Consider the following 21878-nt stretch of genomic DNA (forward strand, 5'->3'; position numbering starts at 1 on the left):
GTTTTCTGAGTATAGATTCATTGCCTCTTTGGTTAGGTTTATTCCTAGGTATCTTATGGTTTTGGGTGCAACTGTAAATGGGATTGACTCCTTAATTTCTTGTAAAGAAATGCAACTGATCTCTGTGCATTGAATTAATATTCTGACACTTTACTGAATTTCTGTACAAGTTCTAGAAGATTTGGAGTGGAGCCTTTTGGGTTTTCCACATACAGTATCATATCATCTGTGAAGAGTGATAGTTTGACTTCTTCTTTGCCAATTTGGATGCCCTTAATTTCTTTTTGTTGTCTGATTGCTGAGGCTAGGACTTCTAGTGTTATGTTTAATAGCAGTGGTGACAATGGACATCTCTGCCATGTTCCTGACCTTAGCAGGAAAGTTTTCAGTTTTTCTCCATTGAGAATGATACTTGCAGTAGGTTTTTCATAGATGGCTTTGATGATATTGAGGTATGTGCCCTCTATCCCTACAATTTGAAGAGTTTTGATCAGGAAGGGATGCTGTACTTTGTCAAATACTTTTTCAACATCTATTGCGAGTATCATATGGTTCTTGTTCTTTTATTAGTGTATTGTATCAAGTTGACTGATTTGCAGATGTTGAACCAACCTTACAGACCAGGAATAAATCCCACTTGGTCATGGTGAATAATCCTTTAATTGTACTGTTGGATCCTATTGGCTAGTATTTTGGTGAGAATTTTTACATCTGGGTTCATCAAGTATATTGGTCCATAATTCTCTTTTTGATGGGATTCTTGTCTGGTTTTGGGATCAGGTAATGCTGGCCTCATAAAATGAGTTTGGAAGTTTTCCTTCCATTTCTATTTTTCAGAACAGTTTCAGGAGAATAGGAATTAATTCTTCTTTAAATGTTTGGTAGAATTCCCCTGGGAAGCCGTCTGGCCCTGGGGTCTTATTTTGGGGATATTTTTGACGACTGCTTCAGCCTCCTTACTGGTTATGTGTCTGTTCAGGTGTTCTATTTCTTCCTGGTTCAGTTTTGGTAGTTTTTATGTCTCTAGGAATGCATCCATTTCTTTCCGACTGTCAAATTTGCTGGCGTATAGTTGCTCATAATATGTTCTTTTAATTGTTTGTATTTCTTTGGTATTGGTTGTGATCTCTCCTCTTTCATTCATGATTTTACTTACTTGGGTCCTTTCTCTTTTCTTTTTGATATGTCTGGCCAAGGGTTTATCAATCATTAATTCTTTCAAAGAACCAGCTCCTAGCTTTGTTGATTTGTTCTACTGTTTTTTTGGTTTCTATTTCATTGATCTCTGCTCTGATCTTTACTATTTCTCTTCTCCTGCTGGGTTTATGCTTTATTTGCTGTTCTTTCTCCAGCTCCTTTAGGTGTAGGGTTAGGTTGTGTATTTGAGACCCTTCTGTTTCTTGAGAAAGGCTTGTATCATTATATATTTTCCTCTCAGGACTGCCTTTGCTGTGTCCCACAGATTTTGAACTGTTGTGTTTTCATTATCATTTGTTTCCATGATTTTTTCAATTCTTTAATTTCCTGGTTGACCCACTCATTCTTCAGAAGGATGCTCGTTAGTCTCCATGTACTTGGGTTCTTTCCAAATTTCCTTTTGTGATTGAGTTCTAACTTTAGAACGTTGTGGTCTGAAAATATGCAGGGAATGATCCCAATCTTTTGGTACGGGTTGAGACCTGATTTATGATCCAGGATGTGATCTATTCTGGAGAATGTTCCATGTGTACTAGAGAAGAAAGTGTATTCTGTTGTTTTGGGATGGAATGTTCTGAATATATCTGTGATGTCCATCTGGTCCAGCGTGTCATTTAAGGCCTTTATGTCCTTGTTGATCTTTTGCTTGGATGATCTATCCATTTCAGTGAGGGGAGTGTTAAAATTCCCTACTATTATTGTATTATTGTCGATGTGTTTCTTTGATTTTATTATTAGTCGGTTTATATAGTTGGCTGCTCCCACCTTAGGGAAATAGATATTTAAAATTCTTAGGTCTTCTCATTGGACAGACCCTTTGAGTATGATATAGCATCCCTTTTATCTCTTATTATAATCTTTGGCTTAAAATCTAATTGATCTGATAGAAGAATTGCCACTCCAGCTTTCTTTTCATGTCCATTAGCATGATAAATTGTTTTCCACCCCCTCACTTTTAATCTGGAGGTGTCTTTGGGTCTAAAATTAGTTTCTTGTACATAGCATATTGAGGGGTTTTTTTTTTTTTATCCATTCTGACATCCCTGTGTCTTTTTATTGGGACACTTAGCCCATGTACATTCAGGGTAACTATTGAGAGATATGAATTTAGTGCCATCATATTGCCTGTAAGGTGACTGTTACTGTATATTGTCTCTGTTCCTTTCTGATCTACTACTTTTAGGCTCTCTCTTTGCTTAGAGGACCCCTTTCAATATTTCCTGTAGGGCTGGTTTGGTGTTTACAAGTTCTTTTAGATTTTGTTTGTCCTGGAAGCTTTTTATCTCTCCTTCTATTTTCAATGATAGCCTATCTGGATATAGTATTCTTGGCTGCATGTTTTTCTCATTTAGTGCTCTGAATATATCATGCCAGTTCTTTCTGGCCTTCCAGGTCTCTGTGGATAATTCTGCTGCCAATCTAATATTTTTACCATTGTAAGTTACAGACTTCTTCTCCCGGGCTGCTTTGAGGATTCTCTCTCTGTCGTTGAGACTGTAAATTTTACCACTAGATGATGGGGTGTGGACCTATTCTTATTGATTTTGAGGGGGTTTCTCTGCACCTCCTGGAATTTGATGCTTGTTCCCTTTTCCATGTTAGGGAAATTCTCTATAATAATTCTCTCCAATATACCTTCTGTTCCCCTCTCTCTTTCTTCTTCTGGAATCCCAATTATTCTAATGTTGTTTCATCTTATGGTATCACTTATCTCTCAAATTCTCCTCTCATGGTCCAGTAGTTGTTTGTCTCTCTTTTGCTCAGCTTCTTTATTCTCTGTCATTTTGTCCTCTATATCACTAATTCCCAACTTTGCCTCATTTATCCTAGCAGTAAGAGTCTCCATTTTTAATTGCACCTCATTAATAGCTTTTTTTATTTCAACTTGGTTAGGTATTAGTCCTTTTATTTCTCCAGAAAGGGCTTTTATTTCTCCACACAGGGTTTCTCTAATATCTTCCATGCCTTTTCAAGCCCAACTAGCATCTTGGGAATTGCCATTCTGACCTCTAGAATTGACATATTACCAATGTCTGTATTGATTAGTTCCCTAGCGTTCGGTGTTTCCCCTTGTTCTTTTTTTTTGTGGTGAGTTTTTCTGCCTTTTCATTTTATCCAGATATGAATATATGAAGGAGCAAATAAAATACTAATAGTGTGGCAAAGACCCCAGGAAAATGTGCTTTAACCAAATCCGAAGAGACCCCAACTTCTGGGAGGAAGAAAGTGGGTAAAAGGAAGTTCAGGGGTGCCTGGGTGGTTCAGTGGGTTAAAGCCTCTGCCTTTGGCTCAGGTCATGATCCTGGGTTCCTGAAATTGAGCCCTGTATTGGGCTCTCTGCTGGGCAGGGAGCCCGCTTATCCCCTTCTCTCTCTCTGCCTGCCTCTCTGCCTACTTGTGATCTCTGTCTGTCAAATAAATAAATAAAATCTTTAAAAGCAGTTCAGAAAAAAAATTAAAAAAGAAAACAAATAAAGAAAAAATAGAAACAAATAAAGAAAAAGAAACAAATAAAGAAAAAATAGAAAAATGAATAGTCACTAAATTCCAAATGGAATTCTAAATGGAAAATATATATAAGGGTAAACACAATGAAAGGATGGAATATGACTATAAAGATGAAAAAAAATTTTTTAATTTCTAAAAAAGTAGTTGATAATATAAGTTGGTTGGGAGAATAAAGAAATAGAAAGTGGAGAGAATTTGTTCAGGCTGGAGACTAGAACAAAGCCCTGTGCTAGATTTAAGGTATATTTTAATCTATTAGAAGAAGTTGTACCTCAGGGAGGAGTCAAGATGGCGGAGAAGTAGCAGCCTGAGACTACATCAGGTAGCAGGAGATCAGCTCGATAGCTTATCTAAACATTGCAAACACCTACAAATCCAACGGGAGAGCGAAGAGAAGAAGAACAGCAACTCTAGAAACAGAAAATCAACCACTTTCTGAAAGGTAGGACTGGCGGAGAAGTGAATCTAAAATGACGGGAAGATAGACCGCGGGGGGAGGGGCCGGCTCCCGGCAAGCGGCGGAGCAACAGAGCACAAAATCAGGACTTTTAAAAGTCTGTTCCACTGAGGGACATTGCTCCAGAGGCTAACCCAGGGTGAAGCCCACGCGGGGTCAGCGTGGCCCCAGGCCCCGCAGGGTCACAGAAGGATCGGGGGTGTCGGAGTGTCGGAGAGCTCGCAGGTATTAGAACAGAGAAGCCGGCTTCAGAGACAGAGCCGAGGACTGAACTCTCAGCTCGGGGTTACCTTGAACTGGTCGCGGGCTGGGTGAGCTCGGAGCGCGGCTAGAGGCTGGGGATACGGGAGTGATTGGGTGCTGTCCTCTGGGGGTGCACTGAGGAGTGGGGCCCCGGGCTCTCGGCTCCTCCGGGCCGGAGACTAGGAGGCCGCCATTTTCATTCCCGTCCTCCGGAACTCTACGGAAAGCGTTCAGGGAACAGAAGCTCCCAAAAGCGAACCCGAGCTGATTACTTAGTCCGGCAGCCGGTAAGGGCGGTGCAATCCCGCCTCGGGCAAAGACACTTGAGAGTCACTACAACAGGCCCCTCCCCCAGAAGATCAACAAAATATCCAGCCAGGACGAAGTTCATCTATCAAGGAGAAAGCAGATTCAATTCCTAAGACAGCAGAGCAATTCCAGAGGAGGAGAAAGCAAAGCACGGAACTCATGGCTTTCTCCCCATGATTCTTTAGTCTTGCGGCTACTTCAATTTTTTTTTCTTTTTTCAATTTTTTTTTCTTTTTTCTTTTTTCTTCTTCTGCTAAATTTTTTAAAACTTTTACCCTTTTCTTTTTTAACGTTTTTTGACTAGTTCATCTAAATATATATATTTTTTCTTTCTTTTTTATATTTTTTTATTTGTTTTATTTTTTAAATTTTTTTTTTCTTTTTTTTTTCTTTTTTTTTCAGAACCTGTTTTTATCCCCTTTCTCCCCCCCACAATTTGGGGTCTCTTCTGATTTGGTTACAGCGCATTTTTCTGGGGTCTTTGCCACCCTTTGAGTAGTTTATTTGCTCCTTCATATCCTCTTATCTGGACAAAATGACAAGGCGGAAAAAATCACCACAAACAAAAGAACAAGAGACAGTACCGAAGGCTAGGGACCTAATCAACACAGACATGGGTAATATGTCAGATCAAGAGTTCAGAATGACGATTCTGAACATTCTAGCCGGGCTCGAAAAAGGCATGGAAGATATTAGAGAAACCCTCTCTGGAGATATTAAAGCCCTTTCTGGAGAAATTAAAGAACTAAAATCTAACCAAGTTGAAATCAAAAAAGCTATTAATGAGGTGCAATAAAAAATGGAGGCTCTCACTGCTAGGATCAATGAGGCAGAAGAAAGAATTAGTGATATAGAAGACCAAATGACAGAGAATAAGGAAGCCGAGCAAAAGAGGGACAAACAGCTACTGGACCATGAGGGGAGAATTCGAGAGATAAGTGACACCATAAGACGAAACAACATTAGAATAATTGGGATTCCAGAAGAAGAAGAAACAGAGAGGGGAGCAGAAGGTCTATTGGAGAGAATCATTGGAGAGAATTTCCCTAATATGGCAAAGGGAACAAGCATTAAAATCCAGGAGATGCAGAGAACCCCCCTCAAAGTCAACAAGAATAGGTCCACACCCCGTCACCTAAGAGTAAAATTGACAAGTCTTAGTGACAAAGAGAAAATCCTGAAAGCAGCCCGAGAAAAGAAGTCTGTAACATACAATGGTAAAAATATTAGATTGGCAGCAGACTTATCCACAGAGACCTGGCAGGCCAGAAAGAGCTGGCATGATATATTCAGAGCACTAAATGAGAAAAACATGCAGCCAAGAATACTCTATCCAGCTAGGCTATCATTGAAAATAGAAGGAGAGATCAAAAGCTTCCAGGACAAACAAAAACTGAAAGAATTTGCAAACACCAAACCAGCTCTACAGGAAATATTGAAAGGGGTCCTCTAAGCAAAGAGAGAGCCTAAAAGTAGTAGATCAGAAAGGTACAGAGACAAGATACAGTAACAGTCACCTTACAGGCTAATAATGGCACTAAATTCATATCTCTCAATAGTTACCCTGAATGTTAATGGGCTAAATGCCCCAATCAAAAGACACAGGGTATCAGAATGGATAAAAAAACAAAACCCATCAGTATGTTGCCTACAAGAAACTCATTTTAGACGCGAAGACACCTCCAGATTTAAGGTGAGGGGGTGGAAAACAATTTCCCATGCTAATGGGCATCAGAAGAAAGCTGGGGTGGCAATCCTTATATCAGATCAATTAGATTTTAAGCCAAAGACTATAATAAGAGATGAGGAAGTACACTATATCCTACTCAAAGGGTCTGTCCAACAAGAAGATCTAACAATTTTAAATATCTATGCCCCTAACGTGGGAGCAGCCAACTATATCAATCAATTAATAACAAAATCAAAGAAACATCAATAATAATACAATAATAGTAGGGGACTTGAACACTCCCCTCACTGAAATGGACAGATCATCCAAGCAAAAGATCAACAAGGAAATAAAGGCCTTAAATGACACACTGGACCAGATGGACATCACAGATATATTCAGAACATTTCATCCCAAAGCAACAGAATACACATTCTTCTCTAGTGCACATGGAACCTTCTCCAGAATAGATCACATCCTGGGTCACAAATCAGGTCTCAACCGGTATCAAAAGATTGGGATCATTCCCTGCATATTTTCAGACCACAATGCTCTGAAGCTAGAACTCAATCACAAGAGGAAAGCTGGAAAGAACCCAAATACATGGAGACTAAACAGCATCCTTCTAAAGAATGAATGGGTTAACCAGGAAATTAAAGAAGAATTGAAAAAATTCATGGAAACAAATGATAATGAAAACACAACAGTTCAAAATCTGTGGGACACAGCAAAGGCAGTCCTGAGAGGAAAATATATAGCGGTACAAGCCTTTCTCAAGAAACAAGGTCTCAAGTACACAACCTAACCCTACACGTAAAGGAGCTGGAGAAAGAACAAGAAAGAAACCCTAAACCCAGCAGGAGAAGAGAAATCACAAAGATCAGAGCAGAAATCAATGAAATAGAAACCAAAAAAACAATAGAACAAATCAATGAAACTAGGAGCTGGTTCTTTGAAAGAATCAATAAGATTGATAAACCCCTGGCCAGACTCATCAAAAAGAAAAGAGAAAGGACCCAAATCAATAAAATCATGAATGAAAGAGGAGAGATCACAACTAACACCAAAGAAATACAGACAATTATAAGAACATACTATGAGCAACTCTACGCCAACAAATTGGACAATCTGGAAGAAATGGATGCATTCCTAGAGACATATAAACTACCACAACTGAACCAGGAAGAAATCGTAAACCTGAACAGGCCCATAACCAGTAAGGAGATTGAAAAAGTCATCAAAAATCTCCAAACAAACAAAAGCCCAGGGCCAGACGGCTTCCCAGGGGAATTCTACCAAACATTTAAAGAAGAACTCATTCCTATTCTCCTGAAACTGTTCCAAAAAATAGAAATGGAAGGAAAACTTCCAAACTCATTTTATGAGGCCAGCATCACCTTGATCCCAAAACCAGACAAGGATCCCACCAAAAAAGAGAACTACAGACCAATATCCTTGATGAACACAGACGCAAAAATTCTCACCAAAATACTAGCCAATAGGATTCAACAGTACATTAAAAGGATTATTCACCACGATCAAGTGGGATTTATTCCAGGGCTGCAGGGTTGGTTCAACATCCGCAAAGCAATCAATGTGATAGAACACATTAATAAAAGAAAGAACAAGAACCATATGATACTCTCAATAGATGCTGAAAAAGCATTTGACAAAGTACAGCATCCCTTCCTGATCAAAACTCTTCAAGGTGTAGGGATAGAGGGCACATACCTCAATATTATCAAAGCCATCTAGGAAAAACCCACCGCAAATATCATTCTCAATGGAGAAAAACTGAAAGCTTTTCCGTTAAGATCAGGAACATGGCAGGGATGTCCATTATCACCGCTGCTATTCAACATAGTACTAGAAGTCCTAGCCTCAGCAATCAGACAACAAAAAGAAATTAAAGGCATCCAAATTGGTAAAGAAGAAGTCAAACTATCACTCTTCGCAGATGATATGATACTATATGTGGAAAACCCAAAAGACTCCACTCCAAAACTGCTAGAACTTGTACAGGAATTCAGTAAAGTGTCAGGATATAAAATCAATGCACAGAAATCAGTTGCATTTCTGTACACCAACAACAAGACTGAAGAAAGAGAAATTAAGGAGTCAATCCCATTCACAATTGTACCCAAAACTATAAGATACCTAGGAATAAACCTAACCAAAGAGACTAAGAATCTATACACAGAAAATTATAAAGTACTCATGAAAGAAATTGAGGAAGACACCAAAAAATGGAAAAATGTTCCATGCTCCTGGATTGGAAGAATAAATATTGTGAAAATGTATATGCTACCTAAAGCAATCTACACATTTAATGCAATCCCTATCAAAATACCATCCATTTTTTTCAAAGAAATGGAACAAATAATCCTAAAATTTATATGGAACCAGAAAAGACCTCGAATAGCCAAAGGAATATTGAAAAAGAAAGCCAAAGTTGGTGGCATCACAATTCCGGACTTCAAGCTCTATTACAAAGCTGTCATCATCAAGACAGCATGGTACTGGCACAAAAACAGACACATAGATCAGTGGAACAGAATAGAGAGCCCAGAAATCGACCCTCAACTCTATGGTCAACTAATCTTCGACAAAGCAGGAAAGAATGTCCAATGGAAAAAAGACATCATCTTCAATAAATGGTGCTGGGAAAATTGGACAGCCACATGCAGAAAAATGAAATTGGACCACTTCCTTACACCACACACGAAAATAGACTCCAAATGGATGAAGGACCTCAATGTGAGAAAGGAATCCATCCAAATCCTTGAGGAGAATGCAGGCAGCAACCTCTTCGACCTCAGCCGTAGCAACATCTTCCTAGGAACAACGGCAAAGGCAAGGGAAGCGAGGGCAAAAATGAACTATTGGGATTTCATCAAGATCAAAAGCTTTTGCACAGCAAAGGAAACAGTTCACAAAACCAAAAGACAACTGACAGAATGGGAGAAGATATTTGCAAACGACATATCAGATAAAGGGCTAGTATCCAAAATCTATAAGGAACTTAGCAAACTCAACACCCAAAGAACAAACAATCCAATCAAGAAATGGGCAGAGGACATGAACAGACATTTCTGCAAAGAAGACATCCAGATGGCCAACAGACACATGAAAAAGTGCTCCACGTCACTCGGCATCAGGGAAATACAAATCAAAACCACAATGAGATATCACCTCACACCAGTCAGAATGGCTAAAATTAACAAGTCAGGAAATGACAGATGCTGGCGAGGATGCGGAGAAAGGTGAACCCTCCTCCACTGTTGGTGGGAATGCAAGCTGGTGCAAGCACTCTGGAAACCAGCATGGAGGTTCCTCAAAATGTTGAAAATAGAACTACCCTATGACCCAGCAATTGCACTACTGGGTATTTATCCTAAAGATACAAACATAGTGATCTGAAGGGGCACGTGTACCCGAATGTTTATAGCAGCAATGTCTACAATAGCCAAACTATGGAAAGAACCTAGATGTCCATCAACAGATGAATGGATCAAGAAGATGTGGTATATATACACAATGGAATACTATGCAGCCATCAAAAGAAATGAAATCTTGCCATTTGCGATGATGTGGATGGAACTAGAGGGTATCATGCTTAGTGATATAAGTCAATCGGAGAAAGACAACTATCATATGATCTCCCTGATATGAGGACATGGAGAAGCAACATGGGGGGGTAGGGGGATAGGAGAAGAATAAATGAAACAAGATGGGATTGGGAGGGAGACAAACCATAAATGACTCTTAATCTCACAAAACAAACTGGGGGTTGCTGGGGGGAGGTGGGATTGGGAGAGGGGGAGGGGGCTATGGACATTGGGGAGGGGAGGCGAACCATAAGAGACTATGGACTCTGAAAAACAACCTGAGGGTTTTGAAGGGTCAGGGGTGGGAGGTTGGGGCAACCTGAGGGTTTTGAAGGGTCAGGGGTGGGAGGTTGGGGGAACAGGTGTTGGGTAATGGGGAGGGCATGTTTTGCATGGAGCACTGGGTGTTGTGCAAAAAGAATGAATACTGTTATGCTGAAAAAAATAAATAAAATGGAAAAAAAAGAAGAAGTTGTACCTCAAATTTTTTCAGAAGAAAAACCCTATGTGTATACAAAGATTAAAGTTAGATACAACGAATGATAAAATATGACTATAATAAGAAGGTTAAAAAAAGTTTTTTTTTTAATGAAAGGTATTGTTAAGATAAACTAGTTAAAAATGTTAAAAGAGGAAAGGGTAAAGTTAAATACATTTTAGTAGAAGAAAAAAATAAAATTAAAAAAATTAATTAACTTTGCAAGACTATAGAATCATGGGGAGAAAGTCATAAATTCCATGCTTTGCCTTCTCCTCCTCTGGAGTTTCGCTGTTCTCCTTGGTAAGTGAACTTGGTCTTGGCTGGATTTCTTGCTGATCTTCTCAGAGAGGGGCCTGTTATAGTGATTCTCAAGTGTCTTTGCCTGAGGCAGAATTGCACCGCCCTTACCAGTGGCCGGGCTAAGTAATCCCCTCTGGTTCGATTTCGGGAGCTTTTGTTCCCTGAACATTTTCTGTGAGTTCCGGAGGATGGGAATTAAAATGGCAGCCTCCCAATCTCTGGCCTGGGGGAGCTGATAGCTCAGGGCCCCACTCCTCAGTGCACCCTCAGAGAAAAGCGCTCAATCACTCCCATCTCCCTGGCCTTCGGCGGTGCTCCAAGCTCACCCAGCCTGTGACCAAGTGTCTCTGTCTCTGGCACACAGTTCTACCTGGAGTCTCTGAACCCAGCAGATCCCTTAGTTCTTCTGGGGGGGGGGTCTCCCCGAACCTTGTGGGGACCATACTCACAGAGCAGTGGCCTCTACCACAGATTATGGTTCAAGGTAACCCCGAGTTGAGAACTAACTCCTTGGCTCTGTCTCTGCAGCTGGCTTCCCTGCTCTAATACCTGTGAGCTCTGCAACACTCAGATAGCCCCGATCCTTCTGTGATCCCGCGGGACCTGGGGCCACACTGTCCCCACAGGGACTTCACCCTGGCTTAGCCTCTGGAGCAATGTCCCTCAGTGGAGCAGACTTTTAACAGTTCCGATTTTGTGCTCATTGCTCCACTGCTTGCCGGGAGCCGGCCCCTCCCCCCGCAGTCTATCTTCCTATGGTTCTGGATTCACTTCTCTGCTGATCCTACCTTTCAGAAAGTGGTCAATTTTCTATTTCTATAATTGCTGCTCTTCTTCTCTTGGATCTCCTGTTGGATTTGTAGGTGTTTGTAATGGTTTGATAAGCTATCTAGCTGACCTCCTGCCACCTGATGTCATCTCAGCCTGCTACTTCGCTGTCATCTTGACTCCTCCATCTAGTTTTAACTTTTTGAGGAAACTCCATACTGTTTCCTTTGCTGCGAAAAAGATTTTATCCTCCTGAAGTCCCAATAGTTCCTTTGGCTTTTGTTTTCCTTTCTTCTGGAGATGTGTCTAGTGTGAGGTTGTTGTTAGCTTAGGTCAAAGAGGTTGCTGCCTGTGTTCTCCTCTAGGATTTTGATGGTTTCCTGTCTTACATTTAGGTCTTTCATCCATTTTGAATTTATTTTTGTGTGTGGTGTGAGAGAGTGATCCAGTTTCATTCTTCTGCATGTGTCTTTTCAGTTTTTCTGACACCAATGGTTGAAGATGCTGTCTTTTTTCCATTGGATGTTCTTTCCTGCTTTGTCAAAGATTAGTTGACCATTGAATTGAGGGTCCATTTCTAGGTTCTCTATTCTGTTCCATTGATCTATGTGTCTGTTTTTGTGCTAGTGCTATACTGTCTTGATAATTACAGCTTTGCAATATAGCTTGAAGTCCAGAATTGTGAGGACTCCAGCTTTGTTTTTCTTTTTCAACATCACTTTGCCTATTGGGGGTCTTTTCTGGTTTCATACAAATTTTAGAAGTATTTGTGCCAGGTCTGTGAAAAATGCTGGTGGTATTTTGGTAGGGATTGCATTAAATGTATGGATTGCTTTGGCTAGCATAGACATTTTAACAATGTTTTTTTCTCCTAATCCTTCAGCATGAAATACTTTTCCATTTTTTTGTGTCTTCCTCAGTTCCTTTCATAAGTATTCTATGTGGGGGTATAGCTCAGTGGTAGAGCATTTGACTGCATAAGTATTCTATGTGTTATTGTTACTGTATAGAAAGGCAACTTCTGTGTATTGATTTTTATATCTTGAGACTTTGCTGAATGTCTGCATCAGTGCCAGCAATTTTGGGGGAAGTCATTGGGTTTTCTACATAGAGTATCATGTCTTCTGCAAGGAGTGAAAGTTTGATTTCTTATTTGCCAATTTGGATGCCAATTGGATAACCGTCTGTAATTCTACTTTTAGTGGAGTCTATGTCTGGTTTTGGAATCAAGGTAACTTGTAGGATGAGTTTGGAAATTTTCCTTCCATTTCCATAGTGGAAATGGAAGATATTGGGACATACCTATTTTTTGGAACAGTTTGGGAATAGGTATTAACTCTTCTTTAAATGTCTTGTAGAATTCCTCTGGGAAGCCACCTGGCCTTGGACTTTGTTTAAAATTTAATTTTATTTTTTCAGTGTTCCAAGATTAATTGTTTATGCACCACACCCAGCACTCTATGAAATGCATGCCCTCCTTAATACTCACCACCAGACTCACCCACCCCCCTCACCCTCCTTCCCTTCAAAACCCTCAGTTTGTTTCTCAGAGTCCACAGTCTCTCATGCTTCATCATCCCTTCCAATTTCTCTCAATTCACTTTTACTTTCTTTCTCCTATTGTCCTCCATGTTATTTTTTATGCTCCACAAGTAAGTGAAGCCATATGACAATTGACTTACTCTGCCTGACTTATTTCACTCAGCATAATCTCTTCCAGTCCTGTCCATGTTTGGTGCAATGTGAATGTGATTCATTCTTTAATTTCTTTTTTTTAAATTATTTCTTTTTCTGCTGCTTCATTGTTAATATATTGTAATTCAAGGGTCTATCCACCAAGAAGATCAAACAACTGAAAATATTTATGTCCCCAATATGGAAGCAGCCAACTACATAAACCAACTGTTAATCAAAATAGTCATATTGATATGAATACATTAATTTTAGGGGATGTTAACATGCCACTGTCAGTAATAGATCATCCAAGCAGAAAATCAATAAAGAAACAAGAGCTTTGAATGACACATTGGACCAGATGGACCTCAGAGATACGTACAGAACATTCCACCCTGAAACAACAAAATACTCATTCTTCTTGAGCACACATGGAACTTTCTCTAGAATAGACCACATACTGGGTCACAAATCAGGGCTCAACTGATACCAAAAGACCAAGATTATTCTCTGCATATTCTCAGACCACAGTGCTTTAAAACTGGAACTCAACCACAAGAAAAAGGTTGGAAGGAATTCAAACACTTGGAAGCTAAAGACCAACCTGCTCAAGAATGTTTGGGTCAACCAGAAAATGAAAGAAGAGATTAAACTGTTCATGGAAGCCAATGAGAATGAAGACACATCAGTCCAAAACCTATGGGATAAGGCAAAGGCGGTCCCAAGAGGGAAATACAAGGCCATCCAAGCCTCACTCAAAAAAAAAAAAGGAAAAATCCCCAATACACTGGTTCTCTTTGCACATTAAAGAACTGGACAATCAACAACAAATTAAGCCAACCCCACACACAAGAAGGGAAATAATCAAGATTAGAGCAGAGATCAATGAGTTAGAAACAAGAGAACACATCAACAAAACTAGAAGCTGATTCTTTGAAAGAATCAGTAAGATCAATAAACCACTGGCCAAATTAGCCAAAAGACAAGAGAGAGGAGCCAGATTAATAAAATTATGGATGAAAGGGGGAGAGATCACGACTAACACCAAGGAAATAGAAACAATCCTCAGAAATTACTATCAACAGCTATATGCCAATAAGTTAAGCAACCTAGAAGAAATGGATGCATTCCTGGAAACCTAGAAACTTCCAAGATTGAAACAGGAAGAAATTGACAACCTTAATAGACAAATATCTAGTAATGAGATTGAAGCAGTGATCAAAAACCTCTCAAAATACAAGAGTCCAGGACATGACGGATTCCCTGGGGAATTCTACCAAACATTCAAAGAAGAAATAAGACCTATTCTCCTGAAGCTGTTTCAAAAAATACAAACAGAGGGAAAACTCCCTGAATCTTTCAATGAAGCCAACATTACCCTGATCCCCAAACCAGGCAAAGACCCCATCCAAAAGGAGAATTTCAGACCAATACCCTTGATGATTATGGATGCCAAGTTTCTCAACAAGATCCTAGCTAATGGGATCCAATAGTACATGAAAAAGATTATCAACCATGACCAGGTGGGATTTGTACTTGGGATACAAGGGCAGTTCAACATTCTCAAATCAATTAATGTGATAGAAAAAAATCAATAAAAGAAGAGAGAAGAGCCACATGGTCCTCTCAATTGATGTAGAAAAAGCATTTGATAAAATACATCATCTGTTCCTGATTAAAACTCTTCATAGTATAGGGATAGAGGGAACATTCCCCAACTTCATAAAACCTATGAAAAACCCAAAATGAATATCATTCTCAATGGATTAAAGCTGACAGCCTTCCCACTGAGATCAGGAACATGACAAGGATGCCCATTCTCACCACCGTTGTTCAACATAGTACTAGAGGTCCTAGCAACAGCAATCAGACAACAAAGAGAAATAAAAGGGATTCAAATTGGCAAAGAAGAAGTCAAACTCTCTCTCTTCACAGTTGACATGATACTTTATATGGAAAACCCAAAAGACTCGACCCCTAAACTACTAGAACTCAAACAGCAATTCAGTACAGAAATCAGTTGCTTTCTTGTACACTAACAATGAAAATACAGAAAGGGAAATTAGAGAATCAATTCCATTTCTTATATAACACCAAGATCTATAAGATACCTTGGAATTAACCTAACCAAAGAGGTAAAGGATCTGTACTCCAGGACCTGCAGAACACTCATGAAAGAAATGGAAGCAGACACAAAAAGATGGAAAAGCATTCCATGCTCATGGATCAGAAGAATAAACATTGTTAAAATGTCTCTACTCCTCAGAACAATCTATACTTTCAATGTCATCCCGATCAAAATTCCACTGTCAGGGGTGCCTGGGTGACTCATTTGGTTAAAGACTCTGCCTTCACCTCAGGTCATGATGGCAGGGTCCTGAAATTGAGCCCTGCATTGGGCTCTCTGCTGGGCAGGGAGCCCGCTTATCCCCTTCTCTCTCTCTGCCTGCCTCTCTGCCTACTTGTGATCTCTGTCTGTCAAATACATAAAAATCTTTTAAGAAAATTAAAAAAAATTCCACTGGCATTTTTCAAAGTGCTGGAACAAATAATCCTAAAATTTGTATGGAACTGGAAAAGACCCTGCATTGTTAAGGAAATGTTGAAAAAGGAAAACAAAACGGGGGCATCACATTGCCTGTTTTCAAGCTTTACTTCAAAGCTGTGATCACCAAGACAGGATGGTACTGGCACAAAAATAGACACATAGACCAGTGGAACAGGGTAGAGAGCCCAGATACAGACCTGCAACTCTGTGGTCAAATAATCTTTGATAAAGCAGGAAAAAATATACAGTGGAAAAAAGGCAGTCTCTTCAATAAACGGTGCTGGAAAAATTGGACAGCTATGTGTAGAAGAAGGAAACTCAACCTTCTCTTATACCATACACAAAGATAAACTCAAAATGGATAAAAGACCTCAATGCAAGGCAGGAATCCATCAGAATCCTAGAGAACATAGGCAGTAACCTCTTCGACATCGGCCACAGCAACTTCATTCATGATATGTCTCCAAAGGCAAAGGAAAAAAAGTGAAAATGAACTTTTGGGACTTCATCAAGATCAAAAGCTTCTGCACAGCAAAGGAAACAGTCAACAAAACAAAGAGGCAACCCACAGAATGGGAGAAGATGTTCGCAAATGACACTACAGATAAAGGGCTGATATCCAAGATCTATAAAGAACTTTTAAAACTCAACACTCAAAAACCAGATAATCACATAAAAAAATGGGCAGAAGATATGAACAGACACTTCCCCAAAGAAGACATACAAATGGCTAACAGACACATGAAAACATGTTCATCATTATTGGCCATCAGGGAGATTCAAGTCAAAACCACATTGAGATACCACCTGACACCAGTTAGAATGGCCAAAATCAACAAGACAGGAACCAACAAGTGTTGGAGAGGATGTGGAGAAAGGGGAACCCTCTTACACTGTTGATGGGAATGCAAGTTGGTGCAGCCACTTTTGGAAAACACTTTGGTGAAACAGTGTGGAGATTCCTCAAAAAATTAAAAATAGAGCTTCCTTATGACCCTACAATTGTACTACAGGGTATTTACCCCAGAGACACAGATATAGTGAAAAGAAGGGCCATTTGCGAGGTGCCTGGGTGGCTCAGTGGGTTAAAGCCTTTGCCTTCGGCTTGGGTCATGATCTCAGGGTCCTGGGATAGAGCCCCATATCAGGCTCTCTGCTCAGCAGGGAGCCTGCCTCCTTCTCGCTCTCTCTCTGCCTTCCTCTCTGCCTACTTGTGATCTGTTTTATTAATTAATTATTAATTAATTTTTATTTTATTATTGTATATCATTGTATATAATATATTATATATATAATTTTATTATTATTATTATTTATTATTAAATAAAATATTAAAAAAAAAAGAAGGGCCATTTGTACCCCAATGTTCAGAGCAGCAATGGCTGCAATCGCCAAACTGTAGAAGGAGCCAAGATGCCCTTCAACAGATGAATGGATAAAGAAGATATGGTTCATATGTACAATCGAATATTGTGCCTCCTTCAGAAAAGATGAATACCCGACTTCTGTATCAACATGGACAAGACTGGAGGAGATTATACTGAGTGAAATAAGTCAAGGAGAGAAAGTCAATTATCATATGGTTTCACTTACTTCAGGAGCATAAAGATGAACATGAAAGACATTAGGGTAGGATAGGAAAAATGAATTGGGGGAAATTGGAGGGGGAGGCAAACCATAAGAGACTGTGGACTCTGAGAAATGACTGAGGGTTTTGGAAGAGAGAGGTGTGGGGGGATGGGTGAGCCTGGTGGTGGGTAATAAGTGGGGGGCACATATTGCTTGGAGCACTGGATGTGGTGTATAAACAATGAATCTTGGAACACTGGAAACATAAAATAAAAAAAATAAACTATACTAAAAAAAAAGAAATGCAACAGATTTCTGTACATTGATTTTGTATCCTGTGACTTTACTAAATTCAGTTCTAGTATTTTTTTGGTGGATTCTTTAGGGTTTTCCATGTATAATATCATGTTGCCTGCAAATAGTGAAAGTTTTATTTCTTCCTTATTGATTTAGATACATTTCATATCTTTTCATTGTCTTGTTGCTGTGGCTAGAACTTCCAGTACTTTGTTGAATGAAAGTGATGGGAGCGAACATTCTTCTTTTGTTCCTGATCTTAGGGGGAAAGGTCTCAGTTTTTCTCCATTGAGTGTGATGCTTGCTATGGATTTTTTCTACATATAGCCTTTATTATGTTTAGGTATGTGCCCTCTAAATGTACTTTGTTGAGGGTTTTTATCATGAATGGATGTTGTACTTTGTCAAATGATTTTTCTGCATCTATTGAAATGGCCATTTAAAAAAATATTTTCTCTTATTGATGTGATGTATCATGTTGATTGTTTTGTGAATATTGAGCCACACTTGCAGCCCAGGAATAAGTCCCACTTGACTGTGTTGAATGATTTTTTAAAAACGTATTATTGAAATTGGTTTGTTAGTATTTTGTTGAGGATTTTTACATTTATATTAATCAGAGACATTGGCCTACAATCTTTTTTTTTTTTTTTTGGAGTATTTTTTCTGATTTTGGTGTCACATTGATACTGGTCTCATACTATGAATTTGGAAGTTTTCCTTCTTTTCTTTTTTTATTTTTTTTTGGAATAGTTTGAAAAGTTTGAAAAGTACAGTTATTAACTCTTCTTTAAATGAGTTTGCTTGGGAAGATATCTGGTCCTGGACTTTTGTTTTTTGGGGTTTTTTTTTTTTTTGATTACTGACTCAATTTCATTTCTGGTAATCAGTCTGTTTCAATTTTCTGTTTCTTCCTGTTCAGCTTTGGTAGTTTATATGTTTCTAGGAATTTATCCATTTCTTCTAGGTTGCCTAATTTGACAGCATATAGTATTTCATAATGTTCTTTTACAAACATTATTTCATAATGTTCTTTTACAAATGTTCTGTGGTGTTGATTGTTATTTATCTCTAATTTGTGGTTTTGTTTATTTGAATGCTCCCTTTCTCTCTCTTTTGATGAGTCTAGCTAGAAGTTTATCAATTTTATTGATTTTTTTCAAAGAACCAGATCTTGGTTTCATTGATGTGTTCCATAGTTTTTTGGGCTTTGTTTTTGTTTTTATACCATTTATTTCTGCTGTAATTTTTATCATTTCTTTCCTTCTGCTGGTTTTGGGTTTTGCTTGTTGTTCTTTTTCTAGCTCACGTAGGTGTAAGGTTAAGTTTTTTATTTGATATTTTTCTTGCTTCTTGAGATAGGCCTTTATTGCTGTAAATTTCCCTCTTAGAACCACTTTTGCTGTTTCCCAATTGTGTTCTCATTTTGTTTGTTTCCTGTACTTTCTGATTTCTTGGTTGACCCATTTATTGTTTAGTAGCATGTTATTTAACCTCCACGTATTTGAATTTTTTCCAGGTTTTTTCTTCTGGTTGATTTCTAGTTTCTTAGCTTTGTGGTCAGAAAAGATGCATGGTATGACTGAAATTTCTGAATTTGTTGAGGCTTGTTTTGTGGCCTGATAAGTGATTTGTTCTGTAGAACATTCCATTTGCACATGAAAAGAATGTGTATTCTGCTATTTTAGAATGTTTTAGTTCTGAATATATCTGTTAAATCCTTCTCATCCACTGTTTCCTTGCTGTTTTCTGTTTGAATGATCTGTCCATCAATGTAAGTGGGGTGTTAAAGTCCCCTATTATTGTTTTACAATTGATTAGTTAGTTCCTTTATGTTTTTCATTACCTATTTTAGGTGTTTGGGTGCTCCCATGTTGGGTGCGTAAATATTTACAATTGTTATATCTTCTTGTTGGATTGTGCCCTTTATTATTATACAGTGTCTTTTAAAATTTCTTTTTACAGTCTTTGTTTTAAAGTTTATTTTGTCCAATATAAGTATTGCTACTCTGCCTTTCTTTTGACATCATTTTCATGATAAATGTTTCTTCATCTCCTCACTTTCAATCTGTGTCTCTTGCAAGCTACATGGAGATGAGTCTTGGTTTTTTGGTCACCCTGTCATCCTATAATACTGAGGATTCTGTTTGCTTTGTTCTAGTTGTGTTTCTGGGCCTGTGCCTGACTCTCACAGTGGGAACAAAATGATAACCATAAGCTTGGTAGTGACAAGGCTGAAATTGCTAATTGAAGATTGGTGTGAGGTCAGCAGAACTGAGCTAAACAGGCAAAAAACTCACCGGTGATTGTGTAAATAGCGGTGACAGCCAAGAGGATGAAGATCGCCAGGTAAAGGTCCAATCCCAAGGCCAGCTTGATGAATATGGCTCCAGAAAATATATCTGACTAAAAAGGGAACAGTTAGAATGGGAAAGAAACATGAACTACATCACTTAGCTCTTCATTGATGACTTCCCACTGATATTTGCTGTATCTATACATGGCATCTCTGCATTCCAAATATGAACTCCTTGGAAGCCAGATCTCATCCTCAGAGGATTAGTTATTGCACAGGCCATAAAAAGGAACAATGAATAAGTGAACAGAAAATAAGAAACGTCTACACTATAGCTTGTATAGAGTACTCTTTCATGATTGTCTGCAGAGAAACAATGATTAAAACTAGGATATTAGATATAAAAGACACAGTAAAGCAATGGTTTTTAAGGAGGAGGATACTTGAGCACATTTGAGGTAGTAGAAAATAAAAAGAAAACATGATATAGAGGTAATTATGAAGCAAATTTCAGAAACCTTGAGAAGAGTTGGGATGAAGAGTAGGCACAGGTTGAGGGGTTGGTCTTTGACAAAAAGAAGACTTTATCTTCCGACTGGTGGAAAGAAAGAGGCAAATGTATATTAAGTGGGGGATGAGTACTTCATGCTTAAATTTTCTAGATAAAGTGTGAGATGAGGGTTTTAGATAAGAGGCAGAGGTCCAGTAGATAAAAAAAATTGTAGATCATTTAGAATAGTTATTTAGAGGACCAGAGAAAATAATAAGCACAGGTAAAAAGACCGTTGGTTGAGGCTTAGAGGACAGCAGGGTCTCCTGAAGAGATCATGTCCAGCCTGCATTACCTGGATGCTTGTGCCTGTAAAGTGTGCTTACCAGCTTCCTGGATCTTTCTTCAACACAAACTTGAGCTGACCCCACTTGGAACCACCCCATCAATGTTGATCCTCCCAGGTTCCTTATCAAAACCCTAAACCAAACCAAAACCCTCAACACATCACATAAGAATGATGGAAATACAGAAGTAAAATCCCTGGATGAATGCACAGAGTAAGTGGGAAGCTGTATTCAACCAGTTTTGGAGTTCTTGGGGAGTTCAGTGAAAGGAAAGATAGACAAAGAAACTGAGACAGAAGGGTGATTATAAGGATGGATCATGGAATCTAAGAAAAAGGAAAGCCTGAGTGAGGTGACAGAAAGGATAAGATGTCAGGATTCAGAATGGGAAGAATTAAAGTTAAATTTCTTTGTAGAACTTGAATTTAGAAGGGGTTTTGCAGGGTATGGTTAACTTTCCCCCTAATTTGAAATAAAACCTGATGTTTTATCATCCCACTAGACATTTGTGTCAGTGAAAAACCTGTTCTTGATTATTTGAACTTAGAACCTGATTCTGAGTTACTCACAAAGTGCTGTCTGCAACTTTATCACTGGGTTTTCAAGGAATTAAACTGCTGTGTAAATTGAGGTGAGACTTAACTTTTTACAAAATTGGATATTTGCAAAAAAATTATTTCCCATTTCAAAAAAGATATCACCTACTGAGATGCCGCTCATTGTATTTGAGTTGCAATAAAACATACCTGCATCTGCCTGGATTTATAGCTGTCACATTTATACTGCTTTACACAGTGGGAGTAGTTATTTAACCACAGCATTAGGACTTGTATATTCATACTGAATAACTTATATGTTAAAACACACATTATCATAGCATGAATTTCTTGACTTTAATTTCTCTTATATAGAACAGTTAAAACATTAAATTGATAGTTTTGGGGGGCACCTGAGTGGCTCAGTGGGTTAAACCCTCTGCCTTCGGCTCAGGTCATGATCCTGGAGTCCTGGGATCGAGCCCCACATCGGGCTCCCTGCTTGGAAGCGAGCCTGCTTCCCTGCCTCTCTCTCTGCCTACTTGTGATCTCTATCTGTCAAATAAATAATAAATAAAATC

The 21878-nt window shown here is 38.8% G+C and overlaps 1 protein-coding gene across 3 annotated transcripts in view; it reads right to left on the reverse strand.

Moving 5' to 3' along the window:
- LOC123954368 (solute carrier family 5 member 4) overlaps positions 1-21878 on the reverse strand; it is a 58459-nt gene that overhangs the window by 27532 nt on the left and 9049 nt on the right. For all 3 annotated transcript variants that reach the window (XM_046025495.1, XM_046025494.1, XM_046025496.1), the window contains one exon: positions 19929-20034. In XM_046025495.1, the coding sequence (XP_045881451.1) occupies positions 19929-20034 (106 nt within the window). The remainder of the gene's footprint in view (positions 1-19928; positions 20035-21878) is intronic.

Source organism: Meles meles, chromosome 12, assembly GCF_922984935.1.
Source record: "Meles meles chromosome 12, mMelMel3.1 paternal haplotype, whole genome shotgun sequence".
Lineage (NCBI taxonomy): Eukaryota > Metazoa > Chordata > Mammalia > Carnivora > Mustelidae > Meles > Meles meles.